Genomic DNA, 27,584 nt, shown 5'->3' with positions numbered 1-27,584 from the left:
CATAAATGTGATTAAAGTACCTGTTTTAAATGACAATAAGTTGTCACTTTTGTAATATTTGTTCTCTGGCAAGAGTCACAGTAGATGAAATTACAGTATATATTTTGACCTGTAAAACTAAGGCTGATTTAGTTGTTCAAGTCTGGTAATAGTCTGGGAAGAAGTGCTGAAGCAGGGACTTTTGGGAGTAGAGAGGAAATGAACATTTTTAATTATTCTTCAGAACCGAGGACAGAAGCAAAGTGGGGTTTTTTTTTTCACCTTCCCCTTGATTGAACAAGGAGAGAGAACCATTATGCAGTTACATGGCTGAAATCCACGGGCAGCTACACCTCCTCACTAAATCAATTCAAAGGCAAATTTCATTGGTTTTTAGAACAAAATATATTGCTGCATATGGAGAAGTAGCTATACATTCCTAGAGTACATGGGTATGGGGTAGGTCCCTCTAGTGTATACTTGTTAGAGCATCTGCAGGAAGGAGGTAGGAATGGGGTGTGTGTATGGGAGTGGGGAGGGGGGGGACCTGTGTGGATAGTGTATTGAGATTCTTGTGCAATCAGTAGGGTTCCCCATATCACTGAAAACCATTTTAAATGAGATTTTTATACATTTTTTACAGAGACTGTTTTTCTAATTCCACACCAATAGAATTCAGTTGAGTAAAAGGAAGCAGTGTAGCAGGGGCCAGCTCCTGTGATTGGCCTGTCTCTGAACCTAAGTCCTGCCGGCTGCCAAAACCCAAGGGCTCAACCCACAGTGGAGGCAGCTGAATCGGGTGAATCTTTAGCCTGGCCCATATCAAAGCATGATCTCCAGCTGCCAGTGTAGTTCTTGGCAAATACACTGCAATATGAAGGGCTCATGCTCACTCTGTTCCTTACAGATTTTGCAGCAAACCCAACAGCAGCTTGTCCATGTAACTAGGTTACTTCGGGCCTTGGCCCAGCGATTGGATGCCGTGCAGGCCCAACTACCAGCTCCAGCTCCAGGACCAGTTCTGGTGAACCATCCACCTGGGCCTGTTCGGGCTGTGGAATCTACGATGCAGCTTCCGTCACCTCCTAAGTACAGTGGTGAGACCAAAGGATGCAGAAGCTTCCTCACTGTCTGCAAAATGCATTTCAAGCTACAGGCAGCTTGTTTTTCTTTAGACTATGTTAAGATAACCTCCTTGTTGGATGGTCCTACCCTTGCCTGGGCCTCTCCCTCGTGAGAACTAGATGATCCTTTCTTTGGATGTTTGGACAACTTTGTGTGACAGTTCCATATGATTTTCTATATCCTGGTTGAGTCTCATCTGTAGCAACAGAATTACTATGTATTCGCCAAGGCATTCGCACTGTGGGAGAGTATGTAGTAGAGTTTCCCACTTTGCTCTGCAAGCTTGGCTAGGGAGAAGATAGTCAAAATGGCCATGTTCTGGCAAAGTCTAACTGGAAGAATAAAAGACGAGTTGGCAGGCTGAGATCTTCCTCCCTCTCTAGAAGTGCTCATTGCCTTGACTATCTGCATGGAATTAAGGTTCCAGGAACAAGTTCTGTAGAAGAAGATGTCTCTGAGCTACTCATTTGACTCCTGACTTCCAGTATTCCATGAAGCTTGCATGGACCCATGAAGGTTAGTGCCTCCAAAGAACCCATACAGTTAGGTAGGACTTGGTTCTCAGAAGAAAAGAAACAGAGGCGAAGACAAGATAATGTCTGTCTTTACTGTGCACCTAGGGGAATTTCACTTTCCACTACCCTAAGAAGCTGGTAAATCCTCAGAACAGATGCTTAGTCAGGAAGATGGCACTGTGTTATCCGGCTCCCTCTTTACAACCAGTGGTACCAGTATGTCTCACCTTTGGGGAACATACCATGAGAACTTAAGCTATACTGGAACCTGGAGTGGGGGGTCAATTTTATTCAGGAGTTACTGCTACACCAATATGGCTAGCTAACCAAGACCTCACACCATTTCTATGGTGATCCTCTGCCTGGCAGTATGACCTTGGCCATGTTGCCCATCACCATGAAGATTGATTCACATAGAGAAAGCACACAGTTCTACATGCTATCTAAGGCAGTGAACCCTGTCATCCTTGGGTTACCCTGGCTAAGACTCCACCAGTTATTGATTGACTAGCCCACATTGCAGATTGAGCATTAGGGCCCCTCTTACCAAGAGCATTGTGCCACTCTGGTTACAGCAGTTCAGATTACCTTGCCTGATCAGTCACATCTGCCACTCTGGTACACATTGCTTTCTGACAAAGGCCATAAGCAACAACCTAGGACTTTGTCACCTTGCAGCTTTGCTGACAGCTTGGACACCTTGAAACACTTCGCTGACGTAGATTCAACTACCAGGGAAGCAGGGGCTGTCCTCATTCAACATGATGATCCAAGGGCCCTCAACTCATGATTTTCTTTCTCTTAGGATTCTTCGCCTTCATGTCTCTTCAAAATCCATTTTTTAAACTTTTGCTGGAACTCAGATCGAACCTCCCAGGTCCCCAGTTGGAAAAGTTACACCATTGACATTCTCTCCAGAAGCTGAAGAAAAGAGGCCTGAGGAGTGGGCTTAAGGGGGGTATTGTTATGATTGATGGCTTGTGAAAAGTCCCCCTGAGCCAGCACAAATGACCCCGACACCCGTAGCAATGCACCACAGCCAGGCTTCTGCAGATGGTAAGGTCTCTCCCATGCGGCATGGATGTAGCTATCCTCGCCCCTCTTCTTGCTCTCTTTAGGAGTCCACATGTGTAGGATGCCCAGCCTTAAAGCGCACATATCAGGATAAGGCCATGGCACTTATATCAGCTGCATCATCCCTATAAAGGGACTCTTCTGACTCTCCCATTTCACCTCAGCAACATGTCTTGCTACTTGTAGTCAAGTTGCCAGTGCCTTTAGTCTTGTCTCTGCCTTGCCTTGTCTAGCTTTCCAGCTTTGCCTTGTCCTTCTATCCAGCTCAGCCAAGCCTCATCCTGCCTTCCAGTCCAGCCAAGCCTCATCCTGTGTTCCAGCCCAGCCAAGTCTTGTCCTACCTTCCAGCCCAGCCATCTCATCTTGCCTTCCAGCTCAGCCAAGCCTTGCCCTGCTTTCCAGTCCAGCCATACCTCATCCTGCCTACCAGCCCAGTCCAACCTCATACACTACAGCTTTTCCTCTCCTCATCTTGTCTTGTTCCTACTCCCACCCCTCTTTGTTGCCTTGCCTTGTCTCCCTGCCTTGACCTTGTCTTTCTCTTCAAAGTCTCATCTTGCTTTGCCATGCCCATCTTATCCTGTCTTGTTTCTTTGTTCCTTGTCTGTCTTGGCCTGCTCTCCAGTACACATCTCAGCTTTGGATTTAGATATATCCCTTACTTGCCACCAGGACCTGACCTTCATCTTGAACCTAGATTATGTCTTGTCACCACCAGCCCCAACTACTGGCCTGTCTCTGGATTCTATCTTACTTCTCTCAAACCATCTAAATCCTCCTGGCTGCTAGAACCCAAGGCCTCAAGCCGTGATGTAGGCAGTTGGTACAGGTAAAGCTCTAGCCTGGCCTGTGTCAAAGTGAGCTCTCCAGCTGCTGGCATAGCCTCATGGACCAAGGAGCATTAACTAAGCCGCGGCACAAAGAACTCATGCTCACTCTGCTCCTTATAAATATTCCCTTTTATGAAAGTAGATATTTGGAAAATTCTGTCATTTGATTTCCATTCACCTTTTGAAGACCCAGGCCTCCAGGGTGAACTGAACTCTATATAGCAATGTAACTTCTGAGCAACTTCCCCCTTTCTTCATAGATCAATGTAAGTTCACAAAATGACTCAATGATCAGTCAATTCTAATTCTGTCCAGTTGTACCCAAGAAATTTTAGCCTTGCTTTTTCTAAAAAATAAATAAATAAATAAATATTGAAGGTACAAGTCCAAAAGCAAAATTACCTCTGCCCATCCCTTAATGCCATGAATTCATCTGGCAGCTGCATACTAACTCAAAATGATACTCTCAGGTTTCACCAGTCAAGTTGCTTCATGCCTTTTTCGCTCTGAAGAATAAATAATGTGAACAAACAAGTTGTAGGCAACACCTTTATATTTTAACTAAATGCATTAGTTACTAGTTTTCGAGAGCTGTGCTCCCTTCCTTGGATCAGTGTAAAATCAAGTTTGCAAGCTAGCACTGATTTGATGAAGGGAAAATAAAAGCTTAAGTCACAAATGCATTGTCAAATGATGAGGTAGTGCCTCCAGCTTGTTTGTATCAAAGTATAATGCAGTATCCACACTACTTTACTTTGAAGTAAGAAAACAAGTAGTCCTCATGTTATAAAAGAACTTCTGGCATTTATGGAATAATGATGAATGTGCCCAAATATGTTACTTGAGAAACTGGGTTGGTTTCTTTAGCTTTCTTTAATTTTCCTGTTTGCACATATAATGGGGCAAGCCACATTCATGAGCTACAATCAGGAACAATTTGCCACTTCTGACATCATAGAAGTGGCAACTGTTGAACTGAGGAATTTAATTGCACAGGAAACCATTTGCGATAATTTAAATTTCTCCAATCTTCAGGTACGTTCCTCTGTGCCAAAGAATACATTGTGGGGATCAGGACTGCAAATCAAATTTGTTTATACTTCGGAGATCTGCTTTATTATTATTATTATTATTATTATTATCATCATCTCTTTATTTCATTTTGAAAAGAACAAATCAAAAAAGCTTTGATAGAAAGCACAGCAATTATTTAGAAATACAAAAAAAAAAAAGAAAAAATCACATAAGGAAAAAAATCATATTTGTATATGTTGCCTTATTTAGCCCTTACTTGGGGGAGAAATCAAATAAGATTCTAACAATAATAGCCCAAACTCTAAAAGCCCTTAATAAATTCCATTAGTACTATGCAGGCAACTCAGATGAAAAATTCCCATTTTGAGGAACTCCTTCCAATTTGGATGGGGTCATAAAAAATATATTTAATACAATTCAATTTCACAACAGGAAGGTCAGCTGATGCAAATATATGCATAAGTCCCCTTACTTATGCACATATTTGCCAACTTTTAAATGGACAATGTTACAAAATTTCCCCCTTTCAGAAGGCCTGAGAAGCCCCCCAGAATAGTGTAAAGGATCGGTCCCAGCCATCTCTGGTCCTGGTCCACCTAGAGACAGAGCCCTATTGCTACCGAATGGCTCCCAGAGCAGGATAGAACTAGGGTTGCCAACTGCCCGATTCTGGACCGACAGCCAGGTTTTCAGATGTGCTGTACAGAGCTGTACAGTGTCCGGTCAGATGTACTGACCGGACACTGGATTTTGCAGGAGGCTGTTCCTGTTTCCCACAGCTTCCTGGTCACAGGGAAAGAAAGAGCCTAGAACTGAGCTGTGTTCCTGCCCGCTTGCCTCCTTTCCTTTGTTGTGATTGAATGGGATGGGGAGAGGAGGCGGGGCACAACACAGCCCTCAGTTCCCACTGCTTTTATTGGTAAACGCCAGGGCAGGGCACTGAAAAGGCAACCCTACTCTGATCAGAAAGAGAATCCTAGAAACATGTGTTCCACATCCCATGGACCTCACGTGAGAAAAAACGTGTTCAGTTTACCAGCAAAACAAAGTGCGTAATTCACAATGTTGCTAGCTCTACCTTTCAAGAAAGTTAGAAAGGTAAAAGGAGAGGGAAAAACAGGGAGTCAGTAGAATCAGTTCCCAGTGGCTCCACAGATCCCTGAAGCAATGCCTTCTGGATCCCTCCCCCTCCCTCACTGAGTGCTGGGCTAAGACCCGAGAGAGGGAGGCTGCAGCGAGCCAGCAAAGTGATACAGGAATAGAGGAGGGGAAAGAAGCAGACTCACAGGGTAGGGGAAAGGGGAAAGACAGAGGGGACACAGAGAAAAGGGGAGGGAAAGGAAGATAGACACATGGGGAGCATAGATGTTAGACACAGAGGGGGTATGGAAGGAAGGAAGGTCATAGGAAAGGGGAGAGGCACAACGGGAGCATGAGGGAAGGATGGAGACATTGATGGGGAAAGGAAGGAAGAGACAGAAGAGGCACAAATGAGACAAGGGGACACAGAAGGAAAGGAAATAGAGAAAGAGGAAGACACTGGGGAGGAGAGAGACAGAGGGAAGCACAAGAGAGGAGTGCACAGAGGAGCAGGAGGGCATATTGAGAGACAGGTGGCACCAGAGAGACAGAGATGAAAGGCTGGGAAGATTTTAAGGAAAGTGAGAGCAAATTGCCTGTGTCTAGGAAAATGCAGTGTGTTTGGGAGTATATGTGTCTGTCTGAGAGAGGAAATTGTGTGTTTGGGAGTGTGCATGTGTGTGAGAGAGGAGGCTGTGTGGGTCTGACAGAGGAGGCTGTATGTATGGGAGAGGATGTGCATTTGGGAGAGTGTATATGAGAGAGGAAATTGTGTGTTTGGGAGTGTGCATGTGTGGATGAGAGAAGAGGCTGTGTGTTTGGGAGTGTGTGTGTGTGCAAGATATGAGGCTGTATGTTTATGGGAAGTTTGGAGGTGAGTGTGTATTAGAAAGGCTTTAGTTGTGATAAGAGAGTAAAACTGCATGAGAGAGGCTATGGTTGATGTGTTTATGAGGATAGTTGAAATAACATTTTATAAAACAAAGCATATTGAGGGGGTACTTGAAAGCCAAGTAATGAGTGGATTGACAACTGACAGTACTCTGTAACCTCCCCCCCTCCCCTCCCAAAGCCTGAAGTTTAGTGGGGTATCCAGTTCTGGTCCATGGAAAAGTTGGCCACCTTAGATAGTACATAGCCTCAAAGAGGAGCAGGAGGAAGCCCTGGAACTACAGGAGAAGCCAAGCCAGGTCCTTCATATAGAACTTTGAATAAGGAGGTGAAGTAGCCTTGAGAATAGGAATGCTTAAATGTTTTGTGACTACGAAAGCTTTGTGAATACTGAAGATTTAAAGCACTGTAAATAAAAGCACTGACTGCGTATGTGTTGTGTCACATATAATGTTAGCAGTGGGATTTTCTAAGCTTTACAGCCAGATATCCAAGCTTAAAAAAAAAAAAAGATTTGTTTGAAAGCCTGATTGCTTTAAAGTTTTTATAGAGCAGTGCTCAAGCCTCCAAGGAAGGAAGAGAGAGATAAAAAGAAGAGGACATGTTTTTTTTTTTCCACTGTTTGGAAACTTGTGTTATTAAAAAGGACACAGAGCCTGATTTGTGCACAGAGAGAAAACAGAAAAGAACATTTTCCTGGGCCTGGCTGCAAAGGCAGTTTAAAGTTTATTTATTTATTTATTTATTTGAGGCTTTTATATGCCGATAATCGTTTAGTAACATCACATCGGTTTACATTCAACAGGAACTCACAACAGCGCTATGCAATAGCAGTAGTGTTTACAGATAACTATTAAACTTGAGATAAATAACAGTTCTGTACAAGGTATGAGGCATTAAACTTGAGGTAAATAACAGTTCTGTACAAGGGATGAGGAAAGCAAGATACAGGTAGTTAAATGATTTCAGGAGTAGTCAAAATATTTAAAGTGTACCAGGCCGGAGAGCAGCTCTGCCAGTGTAGAGAAGAAAAAAAAAATAAAAATAAAGTGTTGGACAAGCCTTTTGCTGGGCCGGTGAAAGAAAAGTCCTGCTGCCATATTGTCTCCTGAGAAAAGAGAAGAAAGCGGAGCTGCAACAGGGTGTGGCCCATGAAAGAAAGTTTTGCTGCTGGAGTGCTACCCTGAAGGAAAAGGAAAAGCTTTGAGCCCGCGAATAAAGGCAGGGCTGCCATGAAAGCCTCTGGTACCATGGAAGCTTGGTGCCAAAACTTTGGTGAGAGAGAGGCAGCTGGAACCGTCAATGAAGGCCTAGCAGCAAGCCTGGCAGCAGCAGATCCTGAGAGAAGGGCAACACAAGTGGTGCCAGTGCTGCTGCGAGAAGAACAGCCAGTACAGAAGCAGCTGGAAACCACTGAGAATAGGAGAGGCAAGAAGTGTTCCCCATGTACCCAGCACGCTGAGGAGAAGCCTGAGCCGGGAGGGGGGGGGGGAGGAAGAGGGGGTGGAAAGCCAGGACACAAAAGCATCACTGCAAGCTGGAGAGCAGCAACAGCAGCACCTTGCCGGTCAATTTTAAAGCCTCGCGCCCCCCCCCCAAAAAAAAAAAACGAGAGATTTAAAAGGCTTGTGACAACGCGCGTATCTCCCATTCCATGCATAAAGTTTTCCGGGGGGAAAGGGGCGGGGCATGGGCAGGCTGGAGCTGATGCACGATTTCTCTGCGTACATATTTACGTGCACAAGCACACACTGGGGTCTATAGGCTGCTTAGTAAGGTTTAGGTGGTCTGGCCTAACAGGATAAAAGGTAGGCAAAGTAACGGGAGGGGGGGGGGGGGGTAGGAAGGCTGATTGATTAACTGGATGAACCAAGAACACATTTGAAAAATGGGCTCTAGCGTCGTGGCATTTGCACACACATGCGCGTGTCAGTATGAAATAGCACGCAAATGTACATGTGAATAGCCGTTTTTGAAATATACGCGCATATATGCGCATTTGTTTCAAAATCGCCGCGTCCAGGTGTGCATGCCGGCACATGTGCGCCTGTGCGCGGCTCTTAAAATCTACCTCTTAATGAGCAGAAACAGTGCCTTATCATGACTAACCTACTTCCCATGGACTATGACAAACAGGAGCTGAAAGGCCAAGGCCAGAGAAAGAAGGCAAGGACAGTTCTGAGCGGAAGCTGTCTCCTTGAGCCAGGATGTCCAGCTGGCTGAAGAAGAGTCAGATCTTATTCAGGAGCATTGGACCAACTCATCGTCAGAAAGTCAAGGTGGAGGAGAAGGCCAAAGATGTGAGCGAGAAAGGGTCAAGAATCCTTGGAGCCCGAGTCATGAAGGGTAAGGAGGAACTTGAGGTCCTGGTGATCCAGCTTGGAGAGGACAAGCTGCAAGATGGGACTAACAAACTAACGATATAAAGAGTTGGACTCTGGGACCAACCAAGGGGTGTGATCCAGAGAAACAAGAGAAACTTTTGAAGATGGTAAAAGAAAAATTGGGGTTGTACAGGGAACCCTCAGCTGAGACCCCAGAGGGGTGGGGGAAGGGAACCTTGGAAAAAGGTGAAAGGGCCACACTGGAATTGGATTCTCTTGAGTTAAGGAGGGAGGCAGTCCCTAGTTTAGGACCTCGTAACACAATACTGACAAGGGTCAAAGAAAAAAAAAAAGAAAGTTCCAGGCCAGAGTAAAAATGAAGCAAAGGAATAGTGGATTCCAACTGCAGGACATAGCCCTGGTAGCAGTAGCCGCTCAATCTGATAAGACTGAGCTGAGGGAGAGTGTAGGGGAGGGAGGGTGCCTGAGAAACCCCCCAGATCAGTGTAAAGGATCGGTCCCAGCCATCTCTGGTCCTGGTCCACCTTAAGACAGAGCCTTATGGGTACCAGCTGGCTCCCAGAGCAGGATGCAACATAGCCTCAGAGAGGAGCAGGAGGAGGCCCAGGAAGTACAGGAGAAGGCAGCTCCTTCATCCAGAACTGTGAGTAAAGAGGTGGAGCAGCCTTGAGAATAAAGGGGCCGATGCAATGTTGAGCGCCAGTTTTCCTAATGTGCGCCCAACCACCTCTCCTGCAATATTTAAATGAGGGGTTGCGCTAAAAAGGAGGAGCTAGGGAAAATTATGCACCCCTAGCGCCTCCTTGACATCAGGCACCTAGGAGAGGTGACTGTCAGTGAGGGTTGTGAAAATGCACGCTCTACACGAGCATCCGTTTACTCCTGCTACCGGCATAATATACACGCACAAGATACATGGCCTGGACCATATATCTTGTGCATTTATTTTGGGCGCCCAGAATTATTTTATTTTTACATGACACTATTTTTTTTTGCCGGATTCTGCTGTCTGTGGTTCCTCCTACTTAGTATTACAACGATAGTAATAGGAGGAATCACAGAAAGGATTTTTTTGTTTTTATGAATGAGTCCTTGATCATGGCATACCTTTCCATCAGCCCTGGGCTGACATAAAATTTGCCGCATTGCAATGGGTGAATTGGCTGTGTGGCAATTTTTTTGCTTTGCAGGTATTAGCTACTAGCCTCACCATCATCATGGAATTTACGTGATGAGCACTATTAGCTATACGGTGGTTTGAACGCACATTTTGGATGCGCTAATCCTGTATTGCATCGAAAACAAACGTCCAATTGCGTGTTAAGCCATGCGCTAGCGCAGTGCACAGTATTGCATTGGCCCAAAGTGTATGGAAGGGGCTAAAATAAGTTGAGCAGTTGCAGTAAATAAAGTATATTGAAGGGCTAAGCTAGGTTGTTAGCAGCAGATAAACTCTCAACATTTTAATTATGTGTGCAGATTTTTGTTCTGTTCTGTTTTAGTTTTATTTTAGCTGATGTTTATTATGCACATCGTTTTGACTGATTCTTAATCCGGAAGAGTGATTCATAAATGTCTTTTAAATAACTAAAAATAAATAAAATAAGTAGGAATGCTTAAATGTTTTGTGACTTTGAATGCTTTGTGATTACTGAATATTTAAAGCACTGTAAATAAAAGCACTGAAAAAGCCTCTACCACTCATGTGTTGTTCCACATTTCCATAATTTGATCCTTTAAATGTGTTTTTTTCACGCAATCTTGGCCAATCGATGCTATAATTGTGAATTCAGCTCCTTTGTTAGTTATCTTTTGATTTCACAGGCTGGGGGATACTTTTCAGACTGTCCACTTTGAGACAAGGTCCACAGGAAATTTTCACCTGAGGACTTTGCACCAGTTTTCAAGGTACTCATGTACTTTGCAACTTGCCACAGGTACAAAGTGCCTATGGACACTGGCTCCTGCATTTTTGTGTGGGTAGGTTATCTACAGAAAACAACGCGCTGAAACTTGAAAATACAATCTGCGTGCGTTATTTTCCGACTCTGCCTAACCCACCCCCTGGGAAAGCTTCCTCGAATGCAGCTGAAAGTGTGGAACACTACGTGGTTTGTTTTTTTTAGCAATATTGAGGGAGGCTGGTTTTCAAATGGCTTCATGAGGCACAGAAATCACTATTCACTTGCATAAATGGCTTGTTACAACTGCCCAAGGTGTATTCAGATGATGGGACCAAGAAAACAGGAGTGATTCTGTACTATGAACAAAATACAGCAGCTTGAAAAGATTTCAGTTTGGGCTATCAGAGTGTTTTTTTTTCCCTCTTCTTATTATCTATTCATTATCAACAACATAACACCTTGCGTATGGATAAGGATTTTTAGACAGAAATATGCTTAAAAACAAAATTATAAGCGCTCACCTATACTTAAGTCAGCCTTGACCTTTTTAGACAGCTGCTGTAAATTTAAAATAAAAAAGCTATTGCTATGAGTTCCATCTTTTTAAAGATGCAGAACTCTATTATTGCGTAAAATGATACTCTGATTAACTTTGAATTAACAACTGAACAGAAATATGGGCCAAAAAACACATTTCCAAATCCTACAATACCAGCTGAGATCTCATTAAAGCTCCAGCCAAGTAATAAGTATTTCTACAGTATAACCTGTGAAACTGATAGGGTTTCTTATCAAGTGGGTTGTAAAATATTTGTATACTGAAAGAATCATTTTGACAGCTGTTCATTCAAGATCTTTAATTATTAGGATGGGCCTCAACACAGCCACAGGGGGACCTTGCCAAGGGAGACTGGTCATATGTTTACAAATCCTGAATGCAGACCTAATGATGAAGTCTGAGAACCTTGGGAACCTGACACATTTGGTAGCTTTGATAATTTTCCCAGGGTTATCTGCTTTATAAACCCTTCTCAGTCACCTTATTTCACTGTAGTATGGGATTCCTTTATGACTAACATTATAGAATACAATGAGATTATCAAAAAAGCAAAAAGCAATCAGAAGTCTGAAGTCAGAGCAGCTGGTGTATGTTCTGCATCCCATGACTTCACTTTCAGGCTCCAAGCTCAAATTAGAGCAACATAGTAGATGAAAGCAGATGAGGGGCAAATTTCAAAGGGATTTCCTGTCTAAATCAGATGTCTGAAAATTGCTCTCTCAGTATGTGGGAAAAGCAACGTCCATAGTTTCATTAGGCACAAGCTTTTACTTACATTGTAGCTGGGGTATTCCCAGGGTCGGGTTGGCTCTGGGGAGATAAATACGTATATAGTTTTGGATTTTCAAAACTATAGAGTTTGTTTTCAAAGAGGTTTTGTGTGTAAAATTAGTATATTCACAAGTAAGTAGCATGTAAGTGCGGATATATTATTTTATAAAAGCTGAGAGTGCATGTGTGTTTTCCATTTTGCGCACATAGGGGCAGATTTTAAAACTTACGCGCGCGGCCTACATTTGTGCACGCTACCCGGCGCGCACACAAATGTACGTCCGATTTTATAACATGCGCGTGCAGCCGCGCGCATGTTATAAAATCCGGGGTCGGCGCGCGCAAGGGGGTGCACACTAGTGCACTTTGCACACGCCGAGCCCTAGGGGAGCCCTGATGGCTTTCCCCGTTCCCTCCCCCACCTTCCCCTCCCTTCCCCTACCTGTCCCGCCCTTCCCAGCCCAAAAAAGAAATACCCCCGTACCTTTATCCCAGCGGCCGAAGAGAGGCCTCTGGCCATGCCCCCGCCCCCAGACCGCCCGTTTTTTCAACCCTGGGACTTACGCACATCCCCGGGCTTTACGTGCACCGCTGGGCCTTTTGAAAATAGGTGCAGTGTGCGTAACCCCCTCCTACGCGCGTAAATCCACCTGGATTTACAGGCGTAGGCTTTTAAAATCTGCCCCATATTTTACTAGTGGAAAAATGGGGTGGGTTGGCACTTTCCACAGTGTGTTACAGGAGTACACTCAGTATTTGCTATTTTGTATGAGATGTACCGAATTCATTCCTACACTTATACACCTGCTAATTGACCAGCACAAGTGAAATTAAAGTTGTCTATTGTCTGCAGTTTTGGGTGAGAGGTTTGTATGAGCTGGTCAGGGTGTTTAAATTGGGGTTATTATGCACACATGTTATAGTTTTTTACAGATTTAAAATTTACATCCATAAGTTTATAGAATAGGCAGAGGACTTAAGCATTTTCTTGCATTGGACATATTCATGCATACTGAAATATACACATGTACTTTTGGAGCAGAAATATATGGTATTTTATAAACTAAGCAGCTCTTGCCACACAGTTTATAAAATGCTGCCATAAAGCTTCGCGCCCACTTATGCAAGTAAATGCTGTACCGCGGATAGGTTTGAAGATGAGGTTCACTGTGTGATAATCTCTAGATGCAAAGGGTCTGATTTTAAAAAGCATTTACATGCATAAAAATGGGTTTTACACGTGTAAATGCACTTTACTCGAGTAAGTGGGCTTTTGAAAATTGCTACAATATATGCCATTGAATCGTCCATAGGATTTATTCGCATAAGTGCTCTTTACGTGAGTAAATGGCTTTTGAAAATTGCTACAATAGTAGTTACATTTATGCACATAACTCCTTTGAAAATTACCCCCATAGTGAATAGAGTCACAATAACTTGAGCCGCAAATTGTTTTGGTCAATTTTCAAATGGTTCACATCCATCTAAAGTATGCAGACGCATTTAGCGTGTTTAAATTATGCTAATTCAAACAGAAAGAGCATGGGTGCTCTCACTTTGAAAATTAATGTAACGTACTTGTGCTAAAAGCACCCATGTACTTTGCATCTATTGTTTTGTGCAGGTAGCTGAGAGGGGTTAAATAGAGCATGCACTTGTTAAAATGTCATGCACCTGGGCTACTGTCCTTTTCTGACCTAAAAGCGCCTCTTGGAGCGCTTCCTCATAGTCTGGCTAAAAGTATGTGCACTATACAAGACCACGCAGACTTTTAGCTGGATACATGGGGACCATTTTGTGCTAAGTTATTTTATCTGAGTGCATTGCTTTGAACATTGTTCTCTCTACATTTCATTTCTCTAAGGTACAATAACTTTCAAACAGGCACGCGGGCGCACATATACGCACGTGCCTCAGCCTGCACCCAGGGATGCAGTGATTTTATAATATACGTGCACAATCACACATGGGGTCAATTTTAAGAGGAGTGCACGCACATGGACATGCCAATTTTATAACATGCATGCGCCGGATTTTAATATCCACATGAGCATGAACGAGTGGCCCGTGACTCGCGTGCATAGGGGGAATTTTACAAGCAACGTGCGGCGACGCAATTGGGCCTCCCCCAGTTCCCTCCCAGTCCGCTCCAACTATCCCTAATTTTTTAATTTTAATACTTACGTCTCCTCCGCAGCAGAAGTAATCTGTGCGCGCCGGCCGGATCCCGGGGCGCATTTTCCCGGGACGGCAGCAAGTGGTGCTGTCCCAGAAGACCAATCCCCCCTACTCAGTCCACACTCCTGGGCCGCCTCTTTTCCCTCGGCTGGAACTTATGCACTTTTTATGCACTTATGAACTTTACGTGCATTGCCGGGCCCGTTGTAAAATGCGCGCAGCGCACACATGGCACGGCTACGCACATAAACCCCCAAATTTACCTGCGTAGCCCTTTGAAAATGTTCTTGATATGTTATAAAATAGCCTAGGTGCACGTATGTGTGCTCCTAATTTTGCAAGTAGGCATGCCCAACCATGCAAACCGGGTTTCGGCCACATAAATGGGGGAATTTCATAACTGGCGCAAGTCCACGCCATGACCAGTTTCACAGGTCCATCCACCGGTTCGCCCAGAGTAGAGCTAGGTCCTGCAAACATCCCCTGGTTTAATAGCCTGCACGCCCCCCAGTTACTCCAAACCCTTCAAACCCCTTGACAATGGCTGTTTTGGTTTTTTTTAAACTTACACCTCCTCTATAGCAGAAGTAAATTTATGCCACAGTGGATGAGGGCACGTGCCGGGGTGCATAAGTATTTACATGCACATCTCCTGTCCCTGCCCTGTAACACCCACACACCCCACCCAAACTATGCCCATATCATGCCCCTTTTTGAATCAAAGTGTGATATTCGCACATCAGGAGATGCGTGCACATGTAGGCAGCTTTTAAAATCTGCTGGGAGCACTCATGTCCTACATTTATTTTTATTTAAAAAGTTTTTTCTATACCATCATTAAGTTATTTACCATCATAACGGTTTACAAAATGGCACATATAGAGGAGATTAGCTCAAAAATTTTACAATGGAGGTGCCAATAGTATCCGGTAACAAATAAAGATTAAAAGCTATTTGGTTAATGACATGGATTTTCCATTGATGAATGACTTCTAGGAGATAACATGTGGTTCATTCATGGCATTACGGGTTATTGACTACAATCATCTGTGTAATGAAAAAAAATAATTTCCAGGTATGTACTTGGAGATTATGTGTTATGTGCTCTATTCCTGCTCTTCCTTACTTATTTGCGCCGTTCTCTTTGTAAAAGGCCTGTTTGAAAAGCCAGGTTTTGAGGTTTGTTTTGAATAGTTTAAAATTTCTCTGGAGTCGTAGATTGAGGGGCATAATGTTCCATAACAAGGGACCGGCCAGAGATAGTGCGCGTTCCCTGTCCTGGGTAAGCCTTGCTGTTTTTACTGATGGAATGGTTAAGAGAGCATTGTTTGCTGATCTTACATTTCTGTGTGGTCCGTGTACTCGAAGTGCTGTGTTCAGTCATTCAGCTTTTTCGTCATGGATCAGTTTGTGTATTATGCAAAGTGCTTTGAACTGAACTCTTTGTTCGATGTGCACATACCTCCCAATGTTGGCATGTGCCGGGCTTTTATAATTCACCTTAAAGTACCTGCTTAGTATTCTCATATTTAATTAAGAGAACCACAGTGCATCAGTCATAAGTCTTGTGAGATTACTAGCTAAACAAGAATTCTGTTATCGAAAGGTTGATAAACAAATTGTGCAATTCTAAACATCACATTTATTAAATGCCAATTAAATATATCCTACCTGGGGACCCTGACATATTCCAGGAGTTAGAGGGTCTCCTAACACACGTTTCTTAGCTTTCTCAATACTCCTACGAACAAATGCTTCATAAATGGGCTCTTCCACAAAAATCCTAGATCCAGCTATGCAGCATTGCCCTTGATGGTAAAACAGCCCATTGTGGGCATATTCTAATGCATTCTCGACTGCAAAATAAAAAGAATTTTTTGTTAAAGAGGAGACAACATAAAATTGATCTCATTTAATAAAAAGGTGACCAAAAGAGCTTCCATTATTAAGTCTGAATCTAAGCAGCAGGAACGATCTGGGCCCATATGTTACACGGCGCGGACCTCTCACCTTTTCACACAGACTCCAGCTCCTGGCTCCTCGTCGCTGGCGGCGGTGGGCCGCCAGCTCCGACCTCAGGTTTCCTTCGGTGCCTCCGGCCCTGCCACGCTACCCAGTGTTACCAGCCAAAATGTCCCTGTTCGTCGGGCCTCTCCGCATCGCCTGCGGAGAGACGCCGCCATCAACGCCGCACCCCTTCCTAGGCGCGTGAGCGCGCATCATTAGCTCTTTTAAAGGGCCCGCGGCGGTAACCTGGCCGCAGACCCGGATGCTGACATCAGACTCTTCAGCGTATAAAAGCTCAGGCCTCACTCCATATTGTTGCCTTTGCAACAGGACTCCACATACTCCGAGTACTCATTGCTGATCCTAGAATTGTCTCTTCATTGTGTTCCTCTTTTCCTGTGGTACCCGGTTCCTGTTCTCCTTGTTCCTGTTTCGTCTATGTATTGGACGGACTCTTTGGATTTGACCTCTGCTATGCCTGACTACACTTCAGCTTCTCTCCAGCCCCGAACCTCCGCTACGCCTGACCATGCCTGCCTTCTTCTTGCTCTGACCATTGCCTTGATTGACCCTACCTGCTTCTCCATGCTCTGACCATTGCCTTGATTGACTATGCCTAACTTCTCCGTGCTCTGACCATTGCCTTGATTGACTATGCCTGCCTTCTCCGTGCCCTGACTCTTGCTTTGAATGACTACGCTACAGTCTTTCCTGTGTCCAGAATTCTACGTTGCTTGCCACAACTTTCACTTGCCACCAGCTCTGATCCTAGCCTGTCAGTGACGGCTCCTCTCACCTATCCTCTGGATGTGGACTTACAAGGCTTAGGCCTTTCTTTGCTTGAACACCTCCAGTTACTCATTGTTCCTTTGGCGCTTGAGTTCCAGTACCGAATCCAGTCCAGGGTAGGACTACGCCATCTACCGACTGCTGTTTCTGGGCTGAATTACCTTCCATCCCTAGCTAACCTTGTGGCCCACCTAAGTCCTGCCGGCCCCGGCACCCAAAGGCTCAACCCGAGGGGAATGAGTGATGGTATAGGTGAAGCTCCAGTGGCCTCTAGCTTCATCCCACTCTACCTGCTGATGGTGGGGACCTGTAGGTCCTCACCTACAGGTTGCGTCAACCCCTCCTCGGTCCAAGGGTCCACCTCCGATGCAACACCATATATTCCACCTTTCCTTTCCAGCAGATGTTATCCTGGAACATTGAAATTTGATCTTAAATGTTGCAACTAATAGTTGAGCCAAATATCTTAACCTTTTCACAGGTATTGTCAAAGTTTCTTGAATACAGAAGTTCATGGACCCTTAACCCCCAGCAGAGATTTGTTCTGATTAAGCTGAAAGCCCATACTTTTTAAAAATCAGCAAAAAGGATTCTGTTAAGCAAGGCTTGTGATCCAAAAATGAGAATTTGCCTCAAAGGGCTATGATGAAATGTTTCACTGCTTTACTTGTTTGCAGAAGGAAACCAGCTCTCCGAGGCAAGTTCCCAACAAGCCTGGAATTCTAAACAAAAGACACCATAAATAAAATACAAGCTGGAGTGTCATGAATCTAAAAATTGAAAAAGCTGTAAGAAATCTGCTTCTGATGCTTCCCAAATCAAAGTATCATTAGTGTAATATAACCAAAGGCTAATCTATGGCCCCAAAAAAGATTAATATATCCATTTCTTTTCCATCTGTGACCCCCTATATTGTTTCAATTAATTATGAGATCTCCACCATATCATCAAACTGAACATTTATTGAAAAATGACCATCATAGTAGACGCTAACGGTTGACTCAAACACCAGCCTTCAATTGCCTCATTAATAATCATTGATCTTTTTCAGTGTCACATCATTTCTCAGTGAAAGTTATTGTTTAAAATGCTTTGTTTTCTTTTTCTTCTTTTTGGAAGAGCACAGAGAGAAGCTCTTACCAGCATGCGATTATAATGGCAGAGCAGATGAAGAAGATTTGTCTTATATACCTGTTTGAAGCCAAATGATTATGCCTTTAGAATCATTCTTGCAAAATTAAATAGCAGTACAAACGATTACCCTGATACAGATTCCGTTTTGAAATGCGGGCCTATAATATCGATGAGAAGAAGCCAGACATTTAAGATAAGTACTTTTATCTGCAATTTAAAAAATCCAAAATGAAGAATCAAAGTGTTCTAAACAGTAACATTCATTGAGAAATGATGTGACACTGAAACAGATCAATGATTATTAATAAGGCAATTGAAGGTCTGGGTTTGAGTCAGCTGGTAGTGCCTATTATGATGGCCATCTTTCTGTAAAATTTCAGAGTTTGATGATACATCGGAGGGCTTCTCGTAAGTGTTGCAACTTTCTCTACCTAGTTTACACTCAAGTTATGTTAGTATATTGTTTAGCCCCTATATTGTTTGCCATTTGAAAAGAAATTGGTGGGGAGATTATAATATCAGAAAGCTTTTAAATGAGCCTTGCTTATGTTTATAAACTGGGTAGAGAAAGTATGAGTTTTCTTGCATTGGAAATATTTGCGTGTACTGAAGCATATGTGCATACTGTCAGAGCAGAATTACGAAGTATTTTATAAACCATACAGCTTTCGTGACAGGGTTTATAAAATGCTAGCAATAATCTCTGTGTGCTCACTCAGAGATCCTAACTTTCAAACCTATCCGCAGAACAGTATTTGTACCTGTAAGTAGACACGTGCAGAATTATTCTAGTATTTATAAATTGTATAGTGGAAGTTGCACAGTTTATAAAATACCACATGATTCTGCTCTGAAAGTATGCATGCATGCTTCAGTATGCACAAATATTTCTAATGAAAGAATGGAAGTGCTTACGTTCTCTATTATAAACATAAGCGCATATATTTCATATGTGAAAAAAATATAACATGTACTAAGGCAGGTATTTTATAAAGTATGCGAGTATACCATTTTGAAAATACTTGTGTGCGTACTTGAAATCACCAGTTTGCTGATACCTCAACCAGTTCACCCAGTCCATCTTCAGTTCACCTCCACCTGTGAACCCTCAATTTAATCCAGATCTCCCACTCAAAAATTGTAGACAATTCTGATTTCACTTGCACAGTAATTAGCAATTGCATGAATAATTTGATAATTTATATGTATATGTCTCATATAAAATAGCAATGCCCATGTATACTTCTTGACCCTGCATCAGAATGCCGCTACAACTGACCCCTTTTTGTGCCAATAAAATGTGCGTGCAAAACCAATAATTTGCATGACTTTTGTTATTTATAAAATGGCTTATACACATGGAAAACCTGTACCAGGCAACATGAAATAATGATGAGAACATCTACATTTTTTATGCACATTTGTAACTGAGAAGTCTTCATGCACTTTTTCCAGTGCATAATTTTTTCCTGCAAAAAACAGGAGTGGAGGAGTAGCCTAGGGGCTAAAGCAGTGGGATATGAACCAACAAAACCAGCATTCAAATCCCACCACTGTTCCTTGCCTCAGGTACAAAAAAACATAAAAGCCTGACATACACATTAATTAGAGGATGAATGATTATGTCAGGTGTGCACACACACCAAGCTGCTTTTTAAAAGCCACACATAAATGCAGCAGCACACACATCTTGGAAGTTTTGAAAAAGGAGCGGCTGTGGGCATTTCAGGGCATGAAGCCGAGATGTGTTCGCAAATACTTATGCGCTCAGGCATGAGCTGATGCCCCCTGCCACGTAACTTTACTTCTGCTATGGATGCCGTGTAAGTTATAAAAGAAAGATAAATAGGCAGATCGGCAGGGTTTTAAGGATCAGGGATAACTGGGGGGAACGAAGGCTATTAAACCAGAGCAGTTTGGAGGACCTATCTCTTAACTGGGTAAACTACGGATGAACTGGTAAAACTGGAAATGGCGTCGGCACACACCCCTTTTAAAATCCCCCGATTTATGCAGTAGAAGTGACATTTGCTTACACTTGCATGCGCCCAATTAAAATTCGGCACACATGTGCGCGGGCAGGCTATTTTATAACACGTATGCATATACACGGGCAAGTTATGAAATAGCCATGTGCCTGGCCATAGGCCGACGAATGTGCGCACATGTGCACCCACGCACTGGTTTGAAAGTTATTGTCTTAGCATGTAAGCCCTGTGGGGACAGGGAAATACCTGCAGTACATGAATGTAATCCACTTTGATGTGCCAGAAAAGTGGAATAAAATAAATGTAAGTTATTGTATTTTGAAGACAACCTACCTGTGAAAATACAAGCAATTATGGCAAAAAAATATACAAAATAAAGCAAAGATAAATAATATTACTAACAGTCTGCGTCTGCAAATATGATGACAGGGCTCTTGCCGCCAAGCTCCAGTGTGACCCTCTTCAAATTACTTTTCCCAGCAGCCTCCTTGATTAGTTTACCAACCTAGAGCAGGAGAAAAGAAGTGACAGACAGGGGATTATCTTCTCTAGTCAGCTATGTCTAGGACATAAGAATTTACTCTAATTTATCACAGGTTGTTAAATGGATTAAGGAAACCTGAAACTGGAGAGAAACCCAAGGGAAAGCATGAAAGTAATCAAATGGTTGAGAAGAACATGGAAGATTAGGAGAGTAAAAACAAGAAAAAAACAATTTCTAAACGTAACAAAGTAAGAGTGTCCTGCAGAAACCTGAGAGAAGGGTATAAAAGTTGAGAATGAGAAACAAAATTGACATGTTGAAAAGACAGAAGAAAAATTTGAAAGAGAAATAGTTGTTTTGAGCCTGCTCTCCTGTTGCCACTAAATCTACAGTATGCTCCATAGGGATGGGTGTAGCAAAGGGCCATTGTAGTTTTCTGGTTCCAGCAGGAATGATTTTGATTCCTGCTGGAACCTTCCCTTCCCTTCCTTTTTTTTTTTTTTTTTCAAAAATCCTTGAGACTGCAGTTCTTCATCAACTATCAGATCATCTTGAAAAATTTGAAATTCTCTTTCCAAATCAAATCGGATTTAGACATGCCATGAGCACTGAACTCCTTGTACTTTCTTTAACTGATAGCATCAGAAGAGGAATAGATAATGGTCATCAACTCCTTCTTGTCTCACTTGACATTTCATCTGCCTTTGACACCACTGACTACAACATTCTTATTTTCTGACTTCAAGAATGCGGTCTATCAGGAAAGGTTCCTGAATGGTTCCATTCCTATCTGTCTCATCAATCACAATGTGTCAAAGTCAATAATGAAATTTCCTCACTGTCTCCTATCAAAACTGGTGTTCCACAGGGATCTTTGCTCCATTCTGTTCTTTTAAATATTTATCTAGCTCCTATCACTAAAATTGTATCCAATTTGATATAATTCTAAAAAATATATGCTGATGATATCCAGTTTGTCATTCCAGTTCGTTCCAACTGGAACGAAACTTTAGAACATCTCAATATTTGCTTCCTGTCAACTCTTGACTCAAACAAGATGTGAACCGTCATGATGTTACTAAACGAATGGCGGTATATAAAGAACCTCAAATAAATAAATAAACACAATAAACTCACTTTAAATATGTCCAAAATGGAGTTTTTAGCTTTGTTTAGTTCATATTCTCCTCTCAATCAAACCACCATTCGTCTTGATAGTTCAAGTTCTCAAATCAAAAACTAGCTGAAAAGTCTTGGTGTCATTCTTAATAGTATACTATGGGCCAGATTTTCAAAGGGGTACGCGTGTAAGGTACTTGCGTACCCCTCAAAAACCTGGCCAAACACCCCCTGCGTGCGCCGAGCCTATATTGCATACAGGGATGTGAATCATATTTCGGACGATTGAAAATTTCATACGATATTTTCAAAATCGTCAGAAATTGGGAGCTCCCCGAAACAGATAGGAAAACCCCACAATATTGTTCGTGGGGTTCTCTTATCATTTGGGGGGAGGGCAGGAAAAACAGCACACAAAAATAATCCCTAAACCCACCCCGACCCTTTGAAACTAATCCCTTAGCTTCCCCCACCCTCCCGACCCCCCCCCCCAAAACTTTTCACAGGTACCTGGTGGTCCAGAGGGGGTCCTGGGAGTGATCTCCCACTCTCGGGCCGTCGGCTGCCACTAATCAAAATGGCGCCGATGGCCCTTTGCCCTTACCATGGGACAGGGTATCCGTGCCATTGGCCGGCCCCTGTTACATGGAGGGAGCACTGGATGGCTGGCACCATCTTTAAAAATGGCGTAGGCCATCCAGTGCTCCTACCATGTGACAGGAGCCGGCCAATGGCACGGATACCCTGTCACATGGTAAGGGCAAAGGGCCATCGGCGCCATTTTTATTAGTGGCAGCCGACGGCCCGAGAGTGGGAGATTGCTCCCGGGACCCCCACTGGACCACCAGGTACCTGTAAAAGGTTTTGGGGGGGTGGGGGAAGCTAAGGGATTAGTTTTAAAAGGTCGGGGTGGGTTTTTTGTTATTGGCTTGGACGCAGCCAATAAAAAAAACCTGATCGGGCCGGACGAAAAAAAAATCACGATGTGAATCGGAACCAGAATCAGAACCGAATCCGGTTCTGATTCACATCTCTAGTTGCATAGGTTTCCAGCACGCGCAAAGCCCCGGGACGCACGTAAGTCCCGGGGCTTTCCTGGAGGGGGGGGGGGCATTTCTGGGGGCGTGTTTTGTCCAAATCTGTATCCTGTCTAGTCTAAATTGGTGAGAAACTGTGGGCACTCATACGGACCCCCATGGATTGAGCCACAAAAACCAAGAAGGTTACCCATATGCAATCACAGGTATGCTCATGGTTGCCTCCACCTCTTAACTAGAAGGAGTTATATGCAATAAAGAATACTAACATAGGTAAATGAGGAGGACACCTCAGCCACAACCACAAACAAAAGATACACTCAAAAATTCATGCACAACAGGCAATGAATTTAAATAGGCCAGTTTATTAATAATACAACCAGAGCCCAATAGGACAAGCAAAAATGTGTTTACAATGAACTAAGACCCCCCACTCTGTCATCATGCCTGCAGCCTTGGGGCAAACCTGCCATGCCCCATGGGTACCGCCAACAGACAAACCCGGCTTACAAAGCTGCATCACCATAAAAACATAAGAACATGCCATACTGGGTCAGACTAAGGGTCCATCAAGCCCAGCATCCTGTTTCCATCAGTGGCCCATCCAGGTTACAAGTACCTGGCAAGTACCCAGAACATTAAATAGATTTCATCCTACTAATGCCAGTAATAGCAGTGGCTATTTCCTAAGTCCATTTAATTAATAGCAGGTAATGGACCACCATCCACCCTCGCTTACCTCCTCCTATGAAATCCCAACAGGTGAGGAAGCCCTGCAGAGCACCTGATGATCTTGCCATGCTACTACCATTAGAATCTAAAGCCAATCCCAAACATACTTAAACTCCATTTATAAACCAGCTAATCATACATAAAAAATAACCAGGGCTCAGGTTATCCACAACTGTAATGATTCTGCAAAAAAAGGGGCAGGAAAAAGGGAAAAGCTACCACAAGCAAAGAGAAAAGAAAGGGATCCAACCCTGTGCTCAGGTTTAAAAAGGGGCACCGAACTCCTCCCCAAACAGCAACCATGCCTGAATTGACCAACCAGTGGCAGACCCTGCTCCTGGCTGGATCAAACTCCCATGTGGAATACTAGAGAAAAAAGGGGAAGAGGCCATAATGCTAAGCCCTGGAAAACCTCTATGCTGATTTTCTCCCTTCCTCTCCTTTCTCTTCCCAAACCCCTGTCTCGCATGAATTGTCCCAACCATGGGTGAATTGGCCGGTCGTCACCATGTCAATAGTGGCGGCAGAGACTACGCCATGCTTGCAATTCAACTAAGCATCATGGAATAACTTTATGGTCTGAATTTTATATTTAAAAGACTCAGTAAGATAATGTGTTTTTAAGTAGACTTTATACAAACAAATATTGCAATCAGAAAGGCATACCTTTGTAGAGCCAGTGAAAGCCACTTTATCTATGTCCATGTGGTGGGCTATAGCTGCTCCTGCAGTGGATCCATATCCTGGAACAATATTCACTACCCCAGGTGGAATTCCTACCTAAAAAAAAAAACCAAACAAAACGTAGCAGTTGACAATGTCAAGTGAATGATGAAAAAAAAAAGTGTAGTGCTGCAACATTGTTTCTTCCATACAACATCACCTAAATTAATTTCCATACTGACTGAACGAGCTCAAAATTAGTGCTAAATTTAGTTTTTAGTTTGGCTCATTCCAGTATAGTTTCCCAATCTAAAGACAGAGACTCTAGGACGAGTAGTAAAAATTGGAGGAGGTACCCAGCAAGCATACACTTTTCTAATTGACTATTTGATCTTAGAACATACACAATGTACGGGAGGCTAGAAAGGTTTCATGATGGTCCATGAAAAAGAAGGCTATGGTGCAATGCTCTATACTGGCTGGGGAGGACAACTTTCAAACAATTTTATCAAGGTAACTGAAAAGTACACCCCTCACCCCATCTTCCCACCCCCGGAATAAAAGTACCCATGGTTCTTGCAAGCCCTGAATTTACAAATGAAAACACCCTGGAGAATTTCCCTTTGAAAATTTGCTCGTAAGCCCACAGCTACAAAGTACCCATGGGCTTGTAAGCAACCTGAGCATTATAAAATTTGCCCCTAACATATGTTACAGTTTTTTAAAATGTACTTTGGTTTTTCAGGTCAGGGATGAAGATGAGAATACTGAGCACCTTGCCTCAGTAGGATGATAGTCTTTGTGGATGCAAGAAAGGCTCATTCAAGTACTTCCCACCAGGGAAGCAACTGTGGAATATCCTGAAGGTATACTGTTTTGTGCAGTACTGAATGTTTGAAGGCTATATGTGTGTGTGTATTAGGGATATGCATTTGTTATGATCCAAATGGCAACATGCAACAAGTGAGTTGATATTTGGCTTGGCTCAGGTCAACTGAATCTCTTAGCCAAAGTCCCTAAAAAAAAAATCTGAATCCTTTTCAGCTCATTTGGTTCAGTTCCATTAAAATCTACAGGGGAAGCAAAGCAATGCATTTTTTGGACTTGAAGCCAGACAGAGCGGAACCAGTTAGGGATGGGATATAAGGAAGGAGCAGGATCAAATCTGTGGCTTTAAGTAAGCAGACTTGTTGCAAAACATTTAGGGGCGGATTTTAAGAGCCCTGCTCGCCGGTGAGCCTATTTTACATAGGCCTACCGGCGCGCGCAGAGCCCCGGGACTCGCGTAAGTCCCGGGGTTTTCTGAGGGGGGCGTGTCGGGGGCGGGCCCGAACCGCGTGGCGTTTTCGGGGCGTGTCGGGAGCATTCCGGGGGCGGGCCCGGGGGCATGGCTATGGCCCGGGGCGGTCTGGGGGCGTGGCCTCGCCCTCCGGACCCGCCCCCAGGTCGCATCCCGGCTCGCTAGCGGCCCGCTGGCGCGCGGGGATTTACGTCTCCCTCCGGGAGGCGTAAATCCCCAGACAAAGGTAAGGGGGGGTTTAGACAGGGCTGGGCGGGTGGGTTAGGTAGGGGAAGGGAGGGGAAGGTGAGGGGAGGGCAAAAGAAAGTTCCCTCCGAAGCCGCTCCGATTTCGGAGCGGGCTCGGAGGGAACGGGGGTAGGCTGCGCGGCTCGGCGCGCGCCGGCTATACAGAATTGATAGCCTTGCCCGCGCCGATCCAGGATTTTAGCGGATACGCGCGGCTACGCGCGTATCTACTAAAATCCCGCGTACTTTTGCTTGCGCCTGATGCGCCAGCAAAAGTACACCAAATCGCGCGGTTTGAAAATCTACCCCAACAGTATTTTTTTTTTAAGTTTTAAAGTGTTTATTTAGCAACTGTTGCTGATCATTATTAAATTGTTTTAATGTGTAGGTTCTTTTTTGATTATTTGTATTATGTTGGATTTTTTTTTTTTTTGTAAAATTATACATTTTTTTTGGAAGCCGCCCAGAACATTGGATGATACAACTTGTACCTTTAAACTCTGCCCCTGATAGTATCAAAAACATATCTCTTTTGGTGTACCTAAATTTCCAGGAGTAGCGCAGCATTCAAAGTTGTTTTTTTTTGGCGAGCTGTGCTACTCATTTGCATGGCAATACATTTCTTTGCATGCATTTGCATACAAATCAGCTCATTTGCATACTCTCATTGTGCCGGGTTTATGGGCCAGGAAATAGGCAGAACTTGCAAGTTTTGAACATTATTTCCATTTTTGCTGAGCTAATGTGTTTTAACACTCAGTAAATTCTGTTAATGTGTTAGCGCAGCTTAGTAAATATGCCCTTTATTTTTCAGCTGAATTCACCTAAGTTAGGGATCCTAAAACATAGAAACCTATAATAGGGATGTGCATTTTTTTTTTTATTGGTTCGGGCTTCATTTTCAGGCCCCCGTGGGAAATTTTGTTTTTCCCGCAGTTCGGGTTTTTTTTTCCATCGGTCCCATTTTTCATGTTAGTGGAAAAAGTCATTTCATTTTTCAGCACCCATTGCAATTGTCTAATTCGTGAAAAGTGAATGCACATGCCTAACATTTAGTTCTGTTATTAATGTAACTAGGTTTTGGCTCTTAGGTATCTAGTGTGAAAAGTCAGACTAAGCACCTAACTTTTTTCCCTAGCCTAACTCTGCCCCCATAGTCACCCACCCATTAAGTCCCTAAATTTTGGAGACTACTGAAACTAGAAGCCTACACTTAGGCATTCAACCCTTCTTAATTTTCAAAAGGACCAATTTAGGAGCCTAATTTCCTGAATTAAGTATCTAAACCCTTTGAATATCGCCCTCAAATATACAGGGTGGCCCACGGAAAAGTAGCCCACCTCTAATACCAGTGCATTGGAGGCAGGCTACTTTTCCATGGGCCATCCTGTATTTTTGTTAACAAAAAAAAATGTTTTTTTTAGGTATGAGAACATTACATATTTTGAAGCTCAGCTGGTAAAACTTTCCCCCAGGGACAAGTTTCTCAGACTTCTTATGAACTGCTTGCTCAGTGAACCCATTATTAGTCCCATGGGAACAAATGTCTCAGATTTGGCTGTCAACAATTCTGGTGACCTTCTGGCAGAAGCAAGCGTGCCATTAGAGCACAGAAGAGCTAGCTTATGCAAGCTGTCATGTATGTCTACTAGCGCAATAGAAATGAATATGTAACAGTAGTAGAGGAAAGGGGAGGGAGGCACAAAACACTGTGCTCTGACACTAAAGTAGCCTGTTCCTATGTAAGAAAGTTCATGTGTTCCTAGATGCATGTTTCAACAGGGAGAGGACATAGTGATGGGCTGCTGCTCCTGCAGA

The 27,584-nt window shown here is 43.5% G+C and overlaps 1 protein-coding gene across 1 annotated transcript in view; it reads right to left on the bottom strand.

Annotated features, from left to right (window-relative positions):
- Window positions 1-27,584, bottom strand: part of ALDH1A1 (aldehyde dehydrogenase 1 family member A1) — a 106,877-nt gene that overhangs the window by 28,364 nt on the left and 50,929 nt on the right. The window contains exons 7-9 of the mRNA XM_029612350.1: window positions 24,243-24,356; window positions 20,607-20,709; window positions 15,958-16,142 (exon numbers count right to left, since the gene is read on the bottom strand). Coding sequence (XP_029468210.1) covers window positions 15,958-16,142; window positions 20,607-20,709; window positions 24,243-24,356 — 402 coding nt within the window. The remainder of the gene's footprint in view (window positions 1-15,957; window positions 16,143-20,606; window positions 20,710-24,242; window positions 24,357-27,584) is intronic.

Source organism: Rhinatrema bivittatum, chromosome 1 (assembly GCF_901001135.1).
Source record: "Rhinatrema bivittatum chromosome 1, aRhiBiv1.1, whole genome shotgun sequence".
Classification (NCBI taxonomy): Eukaryota; Metazoa; Chordata; class Amphibia; order Gymnophiona; family Rhinatrematidae; genus Rhinatrema; species Rhinatrema bivittatum.
This window is presented reverse-complemented; position numbering and strand designations above follow the sequence as displayed.